Raw genomic sequence first — 11,472 nt, 5'->3', positions numbered from 1 at the left:
CGACGTCTTTCCAACGCCTTGATCACCGCAAACCACACAGCGAATCTCCTTCATTAGTGACGTCGATGAGTGAGTTAAAGGAGATGCTGGTAAATTTGAAGGTAAATCTAATATTTCTAATAAACCCAGGCTATATACAGAAGCTGCTAATACGTGGTATACGCTCCTTTGACGATAAATCAAACGAAGTTATCCAGTTTGATAAGCCAATCACAATCATTTCTGGGCATAATGGGAGTGGGAAGACTACAATTATTGAATGCTTGAAATACTCCACTACCGGTTATCTCCCTCCGAATTCAAAAGGCGGCGCTTTCATCCACGATCCAAAGCTGGCCAATGAAACTCAAGTAAAAGCCCAAGTAAAGCTAAGATTCACATCGACATCCAAACAGACACTCACTGTTACCCGAAATCTACAAGCAACCCAATCCAGATCAAACACACTCTCCTCAAAGACCCTCGAAGCTACTCTACAATCCATCGACACAAAGACCAACAAGAGGAACGCCATTTCTTCCAAGTGCGCTGCTATCGATAACGATCTCCCTCTCTTCATCGGCGCTTCAAAAGCTGTTCTCGATAACGTCATCTTTTGCCATCAAGAAGACTCCAATTGGCCTTTGTCTGAACCTTCCGTTTTGAAAAAAAAATTTGACGACATTTTCGAGGCAACGAGGTTTACAAAGGCTTTAGATAGCATAAAGGTTCTTAGAAAAGACAGAAACATCGATCTTAAACTTCAATCTGAGAAACTTAAATCGCTCTCCTCAGATAAAGATAGGGCTTCCAAATTACGTCATCAACTCAATTCCCTCACAAATGACATTCACCATAAACAACTCCTTTTTGATGAATTGGCCATTGAAATAGACACCCTCTCTCATGCTAACAGCGAACTCTACCAATCTGCTTCCAAGTTGACTGAAATTTTTCAGAAGGTTGAAACTCTTGAACAACGTGAAACTCTCATCCAAGACAACCTAAACTCTCTCTCCCTCTCCATCTCCATTCTCAACGACTCTGATCAAGATTTGCATATCCGCCAAACAAACTTTCAGTCTCACCTCGATGAGCAGTTGAGATTGAAAGACAGCGAGTCAGTCCTGTATCATTCACAGCTAGAATCATCATCCCTCATCAACCGCCGCCTTCAATCTCTCCTAACCACAAGAGGTCAACTCGAAGCCGAGGCCACCAAATACGACGACGAGTTGCGCAAGAGGTTTGACCTCATTGGTGATGTCGCCCGCGAGTTGAACATGCGCATCGAAATGGACTCGTACGATAACCAAGATGCTGCCATCGCCTTCCTCGATAGCCTCAAAGGTCGTGTTAAAATGCACCTCCAAGAGGTCACGAAAGTGCGCAACGACGGCACTCTCAAACAACGTGAATTCGAGCAGCAAGTGCAGAGTATCGCAGCCCAACTAGTTGCAAAGCAACAAGCTAAAATTAGTATCCGACAGCAGATTGATCAGCATAACCTGAAGCGCTGTCGTACTCAGTCTCAAATCGATGATCTTAGCACCACATATAACAAAATTGAAGGCATGAAGAGCGATGTCGATCAATCCTATCGTCAGCTTCAAGCCATCAATGATGATGTTGTATCTTTGCGCTACGACGACAAGATTTCCGATATGACAGCGACGATACGCTCCCTCGAAGAGCGCAAGGATGAACGTAATGGGGAGATGGCTACACTCAACCAGCAATCTGACACGCGTGCACGCCTTGCTATCAAAAAGTCTGATCTTGAGCGCAAGCAGAGTACAGTACAGTCAAGCGTCGCTAACAAGCAGGCGCTAATAGATGTTTATTTCACAGATAGCGATCCAGAGACACTTGAGATATCCGTTGGTCGCTTGTATCGCGAGCGCGAGGGTGATTTTGAACGCGAGCAGAGTGAATACAAGTCTCTTACCAAGCAGTTCAACCAGCTCGAGACGATACTCGGCGGTGAGAGGCAGCGTGAAAAGGGAAAGAAGGCAGAGATAGCGCGTGGGTTGGGGTTGATTTGCTTCGTAAGCATCGCATTACTAACAAGGCTATCACGCAGATGTGGAGAAACGCATAGATGAGGCATTGAAATCGTCCCAGACTGACGCTGCTACGCTCGAAGAAGCAACGCGCGTCGCAGAGGAAGAGAAGAACGGTTGTATGGCTGAGATACACGAAAGTAGTGGTACTGGGGATTTTCTGCGCAAGGCTCTCGAAATTGCACGCGCCAAACACAAATGTCGTTGTTGCAATAGGAGCATTAGCGATGGTGACGAGATGGGCAAATTTGAATCGTATGTAAACAGCCGTCTCGACAAACTCAATCCGGCCCATCTGGATGAGGTGGAGAATGACATGAAGGAGTGGTCGCGCATACACGAGGGGTTAAAAATTCTTAAGCCAGTAGCGAGCAATCTCGATCGCATGTGCAGTGTTGAGCTGCCTTCACTCACTACGTCAATCGGCGAGCTCGAAGCGAAGCACTCGATACTGGAGAGAGATGTTAATAGAGCAGATTCAGGTCTCGACGCGGGTAAGAAAGCTCTTGGTGAGCTTGAGCAGCTCAAGATGCTAGCTGGAGACGTATCGCGTGTGCTGCGCGAGATAAAAGACCTTGAGCGGGAGATCAGTTCGCTCGAACGCGAACTCAAACTCACCTCCAACTCCTCCCTCACCCTTGAAGAAGTACAGCGGGAGCTGGGCGATATATCCGCGCGCATTCGCAGCACGGCTGATGAACTTACAGTGGCTCAGCATGCCAAGGCGAAGAAAATGCAGGAGCTATCGCATGCTCAGGAGTGCCATCACGAGAAACAGTTATCACTAGAGCAGTCTCGTAACGCAGCTCGGGAGCTAGAAGCTGCCAAGGGTGGACTAACTGAGATAGATCTGGAGATACGGCAGCTGAGTGACCAATCGCGCATGCTTGATCCAGAGATAGACGCTTTGTCTGGTCCACGAGATGTACTAGAGCGGGAGAAGTGTGAGCACAGTGAGCAAGTTGAGCGTGCTGAGGAGACTGCCCGCTCCAAACTCCACAAAGTAGAGGGATACGTGCAGCAGCTTCTCTCTGCCAACCGCACCATTGCGGGGTACGTATCCAGCGACGTGCTCACGAAACTGGCTGAAACACTCGAGCGCATCGCCGCTCTCGAAGCTGAAGAGGCGGAGTCGCGCACACACGCTCAACGTCTCCACGAGAACATTCGCTCATACGAACAGACGGCCGCGAGCGCGAAAGAGGCAGAGCGGAACTTAAGCGATAATATCCGACATCGCAAACTCGCTAGAGAACTCGACGAGTTGCGCGATCAGATTAACTCGTACGATCTCGAGGAAACGACGCGCGCTAAAAGAGAATTCGATGAGATGTACGATGATAGTCGCGCAAAGGAGGCAGATAAACAGGCCCAGCATTATGCTCTCGGTGGAGAGCTCCTCAGCGAGAAGAAGAGAATCGATGGGTTGACAAGTGACCTCGATAGTGAGTACAAGGATATCGACTATATACACCATCGTCAGCATGTTGCCGTCACCGCTTCTTCACTCGCGAACGACGATCTGGAGAAATATGCCAAAGCACTCGAGGGGTGGGTATTTATAGTGTTTGTTTTTAATGAGCTCACTCACTTTACAACAGCGCTATTCTCCAGTTCCACGGTCTAAAGATGGACGAAATCAACGAACAGATACACCACCTCTGGCAGCGCACATACCAGGGCACCGACATCGACACGATAGCTATCCGATCCGATGCAGAAGGCGCACGTGGAGGCAAATCGTACAACTACCGCGTCGTCATGGCGAAAGATCGCACCGAGATGGATATGCGCGGTAGGTGCTCAGCTGGACAGAAGGTGCTAGCGTCGATTATAATTCGCTTGGCATTGGCAGACAGCTTCGGGGATAAGTGTGGCATCCTCGCCCTAGATGAACCTACAACCAACCTCGACCAGGAAAATATTCAGTCGCTCGCTAGTGGCTTGGCAGAGTTGATACACGAACGCAAGCAGCTTGATGTGAATTTTCAACTCATACTCATTACGCATGACGAGGATTTCTTGAAGTATCTCAGTCAGTATAATGTCACTAACTTCTTTTGGCATGTCGGCAGAGATGAGAATCAGTGCTCTATTATACAGAGACAGACTATCATCGGTGCATAGTGCATAGCGTATAGTGGTTTGGTAGTTTGTTTGGGTTACTGCTTAATGCTTACTCCCTACAACATAGTGCTTATTGGCTGCTCTTTGCTTCTTTGATAATACCAAATGCGTCATTTATATCAATTGTTTCAATCGTACAAGAATATTACCAGTTCAGTTTATATTGCATTGCTCACAATACTTTAAACATTGCACACCACACAGCACCCAGTAATCTTCGACTGTACCGCTTGTGGGTGGAGTATATATTTGGGTCGTGCATGAAGTGACGATTGAAGCTGCATTTTGCTTGCTTTGCTCGCTATAAGACCCATTGCGCGGGTTTTACCACTGCGAAACCATCATGCCATTACACTCTACATACAGCTCGAAAGTGTCTCCGTGGCCAGTATAAACCCATTACATATCTCCACTGCGCATCCCACCCACGTGTCTGTTCTCCTCGTAGCTGAACACACGATCATACTTGATGAAGGAGCTATCTGGAGTGAGAGCGAGGTAGCTTTCTTTGCACAAGAGTTCGAACAGTTTCTGCAGGTGTTGTACTTGCCCCGCACCCTCCAGCTACAGGTCGGATTTTCAAAAAGCGATGTAATTTAAGCTGGTTTGCCGGGCAATATGCAGCCGCTCTTTATCTAGCAGCCAAGGAGAATCGTAGAGCTGCCACGCAGAGACAGCACCATATATGACTCCTGTGCTACCTGCAAAGAAGCCGTTCCAGAGCCGGCGTCTGACATCACTACTATTCCACACCCCCAGCTCGGGTTTGAAAGGGACATGGCCTGTTTCGTAGTGATTTTCGAGATTGATGACTGGCCCGCTGAAAGTCTTGCGCATTCCGTCGATCAGTTCATAGTTTCTGAGAGAGTTCCATCCCACAATGGCCTCATTCGACGTAGATACACCATGTCTCGATTGCACGGCATCCATAGAGACGTTGATGCTATGAGCGCCGAGTGTCTCGTTGAAGTAATTGTTTCCATACGCCAACGACAGGCCACTAACGTTGATATACTTGTTAGTTGGGTGGTAAGTGACGAAGAGGTTGTCTACCGCGTCGGCCATACCGTCCACCATTGCAGCCCAAACCGAACATGCTTATGTGAGCGGAGGCAGCATTGCGAAGGGGTCCTCGCTGCGGTTCTCCTGGTACTCCGCCTGTACTGCTGGAATAGAGCAGGCCCAGTCAGCATTGCTGTCCGCACCCACTTTCTTGGCAAGTCCTGCATAGCGCGCGCCTATGTACTCAACGAACACGCACGCATTCTCCACGTCGAATATCACCGGTCGGCCTCTCCACCCGCAATTCACCCAGCGACCCCACGTAGGCACGAGAGCGACGAGGATGCCTGAGTGTGTTAGTGCGGGTTGCTGCAAGGTACAAACTACCATACACCTACCATAGTCAGCCGCACGCTCAACCACCCAGTCCAGGTAGCGGAAGTAGTCTTCGACGGGACGCGTGGGGTCAGCGTCATGCAGTGGAGACGACCGTAGTAGTTGGGGTGCGTCGTTTCATTCAAATCTGCCACAGCTACTATTTGTACCACGTTGAACCCTTTACTTGCTCGGTTGGAGAGGTAGGCGTCGACATCTGTGGCGTTCTGACGCGCTGCTAGCTCCCATGCAGTGTCAGCTTGCCAGAAAAAAGGTGTGTCGTCGAGACGCGACAAGTGTTGTCCTTGTGGTGAGATCGATAGGTCTGGCCATTTCTTAGTGCTGGTGCCGGTGCCAGTGTCGGTGCCAGTGCTGGCGCTGGTCAGAGCGGATAACAATGCTATTAGAGTGATGAGTAGTATTTGAAAGCTTGCAGTTCTTCTAAAACCCATCACGAATGCTTATTAAATACTAGGCATGTGTCCATCAAGACATGTGCTTCTCAAGACATAAGATTGTGCCTTGGATCAAGCACAGTATCCGCGCGAATCGGTAAAGTGCTGAGTATAATTTAATATACATTGGCTATATGAACAACTAAGTGAATGAAAGAAACGCATAAAATAAAACCTTTTTTAAACAAAGCAATTAGTATAACACCATAACACCTCAGTTAACACCTTAGTAGACATCGGTTGGCTCAATACCCGATTGACCCTTGGCAGCCTTAGCCTTTGCCCATTGTCTGAGACGGATGGACTCGATGGCAATGAAACCGGTGGTATCAGTAGGCAAGAAGCCACCTAGTTCATCCATCGAAGCAGCTGACTCATCATAGAGACCCTCATCAGACTTTCTACCGCAGACAACGACATTGCCCTTGTAAAGCTTCAGTTTGACTTCACCGTTGACCGTCTTCTGTGAGGCAGGAATGGCGCTGACGACAAAGTCACGCTCTGGAGAGAAGAAGTATCCGTTGTAGAGAATGTTGGAGAGTTGAGGGGTTATGAATTGATCTCTGAGTGCCCTGACGTTTCTGTCGAGAGTGAGACCCTCGAGATCCATGTGCGCGGCTCTGAGGATGGTAGCACCAGGAGATTCGTAGCAACCTCTAGACTTGAGACCGATGAAGCGGTTCTCGACGATATCAATTCTACCGATACCGTGGTTTCTGGCGAGAGCGTTGAGGGTGACGAAGACGTCGACCTTGTCTGTGTGAGTCTTGCCAGTCTCCTTTACGTGAAGCTTTACAGGCAAACCGTTCGCAAATTCGATAGTGATGTCTTCTGGCTTCTCTGGAGCTTCTTGTGGAGATTGAGTGAGCTTCCACATATCAGCTGGAGGGGTAGTGTTAGGGTCCTCGAGGATACCAGCTTCATAGGAAATGTGGAAGAGGTTCTCATCGGTGGACCAAGGCTTGGAGGTAGTTTGAGATACAGGAATGCCCTTCTCTGCGGCGTATTGAAGGAGAGCGGATCTGCCTGGGAAACGGTCGTAGAATTCAGGGTTTCTCCATGGGGCAATAACAGTAATCTCAGGGTTGAGACCGTAGAAGGCTAATTCGAAACGAACTTGATCGTTTCCTTTGCCCGTGCATCCGTGAGAGACAAAGTCGCAGCCTTCGCGCTTTGCGACAGCCATCATGCCTCTGGCGATGACAGGACGTGCAAGAGAGGTACCAAGGAGGTAAATACCCTCGTAAATGCAGTTTGCTTGAACGGCGGGGTAAATGAGCTCTTCAACGAATTCGCGGCGGAGGTCCTAAGAAAAGGTTGAGTGCAATTACGGGAAGGATTTACGCAGCACTAACATCGCAATGGAAAGACTTTGCGCCAATTTTCATCGCCTTCTCTCTTGCGGCGTTGAAATCTTCTTCTTGGCCGACGTTTGCGAGGTAAGCGACGACATCGTAGCCTTGCTCAATGAGCCAAACTAGGATACAAGAAGTATCTAAACCGCCAGAGTACGCGAGGAGAACCTTTCCTTTTGAGCCTGGTTGTACCATTGTGATGAGTGTGAGGAAGAGAGGGGAATACAAGTGAAAATTAGATGATTCTTATCAGTAGAGTGTGAGTCATTGTACTTTTACTCTAAATTTTGCATTTATAACCTTCAAATGGTTTGATACTCTCGAATAAACACAACTAAGTTCAAATTGAAGTAAAATTATCACGAAATGGAATTTAGATTGAATTTCAAGCTTGGCTTGGTCGCTGTTATCGTTCTCGCTGTCTTTGTAACCCTCTATTGTGCGTTTGATGAGCTGATTGCGTCATCATCGCTCATACACCTTGCAGACAAATATATATACAAAAGAAAGGAATACATACCCGTAAGCTTTGATGAGCAGATTGAACTTGGTTTCAACTCAGACAACTTTAATATCACAAACAACCTCAACGATACACGACAAGGTTTGAATGAGTTGGAGTTGAGGGAAATAAACAACCTCATGAATACTAACAAGATATCGTGAGTATAGTAATTTGTGACAAAAGTGAAAATATTCACCTGACACACCCACACAGTTTCGATCAAGCGAGATTAAAGAGACTAGAGCGCACACTCAATCAGAATAATATTGATGAATCTGGTCTACCCAGGGATCCAAAATTTGTACAATTTAAATAGGAGAAACTTTGGAATGTAACTGCGCGAAGATGCGTGACATATGACATAGTCAGAGATATTTCCCGGAAAGCATACTTTGGGAAGGTATAGCTATCACAAGTATAAAACCAACCGCAATGCAAATGGACAAACTGCTCGGAAAACTTTCAATGATTCACCTCGATGGAGAAGCGGCAGGAGGAATTGAAGAAGTTGAAGAAGCAAAGCAAGTTGAATTAGTCCAAGTAGTTGAAGCAGTTGACCCAGTTGAAGGAGCAGGAGCAGTCGAAGCAACAAAGCAACAGCAAACACCACACGAGACGCCGATCCACCTCAGAGACAGGACTGAGTTTTGGGCCTACATTGAATCATCGCCGATGCGTACAAACACGACCAATTCAACAGTCTCACTGAGATGGGTCTCTGACACCAAACCTCCACCAGTATACTGCCTGCCAAAGATACACATCAGCTATGCAAACAAGGTAAAGCTGGGATTGGGATCAACGGAGGTGCTCCAGAATGGTATTGCGGGTGAGTGGAAGATTAATCAACGTTATTTAGCTAATTATAACACCCTAGACCTGGCAATCCAGCCAAACAAATGAAAAAATTCAGACGTAGACGAAAACTACCAATATATTTCAACCTTGATCTTTATTCACATAATACTCTAGCTTGTAATGTCTGATTGATCAATACCCAACATATCGACGACTGATTGTCTGACTTTGTTGTCATAAGTGCTTCTATCGACGCGGAACAGCTTAGCGCAATCTATGTTCGCTGGTGATTCAATGTTAGGCTCAGCGAGCATACTTATGACGCTAAGAAGGACCTTAGGGGATTGTGAGCCATGTGAGAGTGTCTACCCGAGACAAACCTTTTCGACAGACTGCACCGGCGACCAACGCTCAGAAGAGCGCTCATACATCAAAGGATCGTCTCCAGGGGGATGCAGAATGGATATGCATACGTTTCCATCCTCGTAAACTGGATATGTGAGTATGATTGGAGGAAATCCACCCATGCTCACCATTTGGATGGAAAATGGGTGGCGTGAACTTCATCCTGTGGTTTTTTTATGAGCTGGTTATTTCAGAAGCCTTCAAACTCACTTGAACGGCGCTAATGGGTAGTCTTTAGGCTGCTAAATGTTAGCTGGCGAATGAGCAGGCGCAGAGAACCGACGAAAGATAGGCTAGCAGCGAATACACCACCTTCCTGTAGATATTATGTATAAGTAATCATCTAAATCTACCACAGTACCCACGAATGGCGTCTCATCAGGCCCCTGTATCAAGGCCTCCCATTCGAACAAATTATCTTCGTTTACAGGGCCAGCGGTGAACATGGAATCATCTAGCGACTGCGTAGACAGCTGCTTGTACTCCGTCATCAGCCTTCTCGTAGCAGTAGCTTGAAATGCCATGGCAGTTACTTCTTACAACGTAACAGCGAGCACTAAAGTAATGGCAACGACACAGCCACCAGCAGGGCCAGCCGGGCCAGGAGCACGCCCACCACGCCCACCACCACCCGGACAGCGTGTGCAGATAACTCCAGAGATTGCTCAGCAAATGGCAGCCAAAATGCGTCAACAGCAGCAGCAGCAGCAAATGTCTGCACCGCCGCCACCACCGATCAGTCCTGCTGAAGTCGATTTCGTTGAGCAGCCAGTGCGCGCTAAGGGTAGTAGAGTGCATGTCGACAGCTCAGCCGCATCAAATCCACCAAACGCAAGTGGAAAGGCATCAGACGCACCAGTCGCATCAGAGAAGCTCCAATCAGTGTGCAATGACATTAACTACCTCATAAACAAACTCGAACAACACCCAGAATACGCTGTACCACCACCGCCCACTATCATGAAACCACACCGCTCTCAGCAATTCACAAAGTCTAAGGAAGACGGTAATGCAAAGTTTAAAGAAGGCAAATTGGACGACGCGATACAACTCTTTTCAGCCGCTGTTGATCTTGCTGCTGATAGACCGCCTTGGGAATCACATGTTTTGGCTCGCGAGGAGCTCTCACTAGCGCTGTCTAATCGCTCGCTATGTTTTCATAATAAGGGCGATTTCGAAAAGAGCCTCTCGGATGCTAATGCTGTCGTCGAAATCAAGAAAGCTTGGTCTAAAGGTCATTTTAGAAAGGGTAAGGCTCTCATCGCACTCGATAAACTCCAGGAAGCGCGCGACGCTATCCTCTTAGGCCTTGACTTTGAACCTTCGAACGACGATCTCAAGAATGCTTTGACAGAGATAGACACAAAGATCATTTCTAATCATCACGCTAAGCAGCAGCACAACAAGTTGTAAGATATCTATCTAATTACATCAATTTACATCAAGTTACATATATCATACATCAATCATACATCATCACACTAACAAACAATCTATATCGAATCTGAACGGTCTCGCTGGCTTATCGAGCAGCTCATTAACTCTGAACAAAATTTGTTGATTCATGTCATTTTCGTCGGTCATGGTGATCACCCTATCTGCGAGTAGGTTGGAGTGCTTCAGCGTGAAGACAATATCTTGCTGGCGCAGACCGGTATTCTTAGACCATTCGGAGAGGGACCACATCGTATTTGTGGGATTTAATGGCAGCGATCGCACTAAAGTGTCGCGCCAGAAACTAAGATAACTGCGCTGACCGAGTTGAGAAAGCGGTCGCTCTGGAGTACCTATGTAACCGTCAAGGTGGGACAAAGCATAGCCTGGAGCACATAGCATTAGCAATGAGCACACGCACCAAAAACACACCCACTACACTCAATCAACAATCTCCCATACTGCTTACTTTGGAAAGGGGGGAAAGTTATAATGCAAGCAAGGTTGAAGTTATCGACATTGCGTTTCTCTCGCGAGAAGAAGGCAACTGGAATACCAGCTTCTGTTAGGAGAAAAAAGTCAAAGTACTCGACATCGAAAAAAACTGTCTTGGTATCGATAAAGAGCTTGCCGAATAAGCACAAACGCTGAACGTAGTCTTTGTAGAAATGGCCGTCTATTCTATGGATACGCTCGTTGTGCTTATGGTAGATGACATGGCCTGGAGTTTCAAGAGTACATGTGGAAATATGATTCGTGTATGTAGACCTTTGGCTGAAGTAGTCGAAACAGCGATGACAGAGGTATAATTTGGACATGTTTGATTTCGTGGCTGGGTATATCGATTGTGATTTAACTTTGATCACGTAGTCATGGTACCTGACTATATCTATCCGAGCAAAGGCTTCGGTCATCGAAGAGAAAATACCTTAAGGATTTGATCAGATATGTCCAGCCTCTACTCGGTGTGCGCG

At 47.2% G+C, this 11,472-nt stretch overlaps 9 protein-coding genes across 9 annotated transcripts; 4 read left to right on the top strand and 5 right to left on the bottom strand.

Moving 5' to 3' along the window:
• Positions 1-83: 83 nt before the first annotated feature.
• Positions 84-4,169, top strand: J056_004537 (DNA repair protein RAD50; the record flags this gene model as incomplete). Its single annotated transcript, XM_009269732.1, has 3 exons — positions 84-2,004; positions 2,063-3,593; positions 3,644-4,169. 3 exons carry the CDS (start codon positions 84-86, stop codon positions 4,167-4,169), a joined length of 3,978 nt encoding a protein of 1,325 aa, XP_009268007.1.
• A 579-nt stretch (positions 4,170-4,748) lies between these two features.
• On the bottom strand, positions 4,749-5,234 carry J056_004536 (uncharacterized protein; the record flags this gene model as incomplete). The annotated part of the gene is made up of 1 exon (XM_009269731.1): positions 4,749-5,234. One exon carries the CDS (start codon positions 5,232-5,234, stop codon positions 4,749-4,751), a length of 486 nt encoding a protein of 161 aa, XP_009268006.1.
• A 33-nt stretch (positions 5,235-5,267) lies between these two features.
• J056_004535 (uncharacterized protein) lies at positions 5,268-5,998 on the bottom strand (the record flags this gene model as incomplete). Its single annotated transcript, XM_009269730.1, has 2 exons — positions 5,268-5,518; positions 5,566-5,998. 2 exons carry the CDS (start codon positions 5,996-5,998, stop codon positions 5,268-5,270), a joined length of 684 nt encoding a protein of 227 aa, XP_009268005.1.
• Positions 5,999-6,227: 229 nt separating this feature from the next.
• On the bottom strand, positions 6,228-7,551 carry J056_004534 (Argininosuccinate synthase; the record flags this gene model as incomplete). Its single annotated transcript, XM_009269729.1, has 2 exons — positions 6,228-7,307; positions 7,357-7,551. The coding sequence occupies 2 exons, from the start codon at positions 7,549-7,551 to the stop codon at positions 6,228-6,230; spliced, it is 1,275 nt and encodes a 424-aa protein (XP_009268004.1).
• A 171-nt stretch (positions 7,552-7,722) lies between these two features.
• J056_004533 (UPF0357 protein YCLC) lies at positions 7,723-8,177 on the top strand (the record flags this gene model as incomplete). Its single annotated transcript, XM_009269728.1, has 3 exons — positions 7,723-7,795; positions 7,844-8,018; positions 8,075-8,177. The coding sequence occupies 3 exons, from the start codon at positions 7,723-7,725 to the stop codon at positions 8,175-8,177; spliced, it is 351 nt and encodes a 116-aa protein (XP_009268003.1).
• Positions 8,178-8,293: 116 nt separating this feature from the next.
• Positions 8,294-8,764, top strand: J056_004532 (uncharacterized protein; the record flags this gene model as incomplete). The annotated part of the gene is made up of 2 exons (XM_009269727.1): positions 8,294-8,690; positions 8,739-8,764. The coding sequence occupies 2 exons, from the start codon at positions 8,294-8,296 to the stop codon at positions 8,762-8,764; spliced, it is 423 nt and encodes a 140-aa protein (XP_009268002.1).
• A 65-nt stretch (positions 8,765-8,829) lies between these two features.
• On the bottom strand, positions 8,830-9,588 carry J056_004531 (Ubiquitin-conjugating enzyme E2-18 kDa; the record flags this gene model as incomplete). The annotated part of the gene is made up of 6 exons (XM_009269726.1): positions 8,830-8,994; positions 9,040-9,149; positions 9,193-9,227; positions 9,275-9,303; positions 9,348-9,380; positions 9,430-9,588. 6 exons carry the CDS (start codon positions 9,586-9,588, stop codon positions 8,830-8,832), a joined length of 531 nt encoding a protein of 176 aa, XP_009268001.1.
• A 40-nt stretch (positions 9,589-9,628) lies between these two features.
• J056_004530 (Translocation protein sec72) lies at positions 9,629-10,477 on the top strand (the record flags this gene model as incomplete). The annotated part of the gene is made up of 1 exon (XM_009269725.1): positions 9,629-10,477. The coding sequence occupies one exon, from the start codon at positions 9,629-9,631 to the stop codon at positions 10,475-10,477; it is 849 nt and encodes a 282-aa protein (XP_009268000.1).
• Positions 10,478-10,540: 63 nt separating this feature from the next.
• On the bottom strand, positions 10,541-11,412 carry J056_004529 (Histone acetyltransferase KAT6A; the record flags this gene model as incomplete). Its single annotated transcript, XM_009269724.1, has 2 exons — positions 10,541-10,884; positions 10,935-11,412. 2 exons carry the CDS (start codon positions 11,410-11,412, stop codon positions 10,541-10,543), a joined length of 822 nt encoding a protein of 273 aa, XP_009267999.1.
• Between the last annotated feature and the right edge of the window lie 60 nt (positions 11,413-11,472).

This window comes from Wallemia ichthyophaga (genome assembly GCF_000400465.1).
Source record: "Wallemia ichthyophaga EXF-994 unplaced genomic scaffold scaffold8, whole genome shotgun sequence".
Taxonomy (NCBI): domain Eukaryota; kingdom Fungi; phylum Basidiomycota; class Wallemiomycetes; order Wallemiales; family Wallemiaceae; genus Wallemia; species Wallemia ichthyophaga.
Note: the sequence above shows the minus strand (reverse complement) of the source record. Positions and strands in the feature narration are given on the sequence as shown.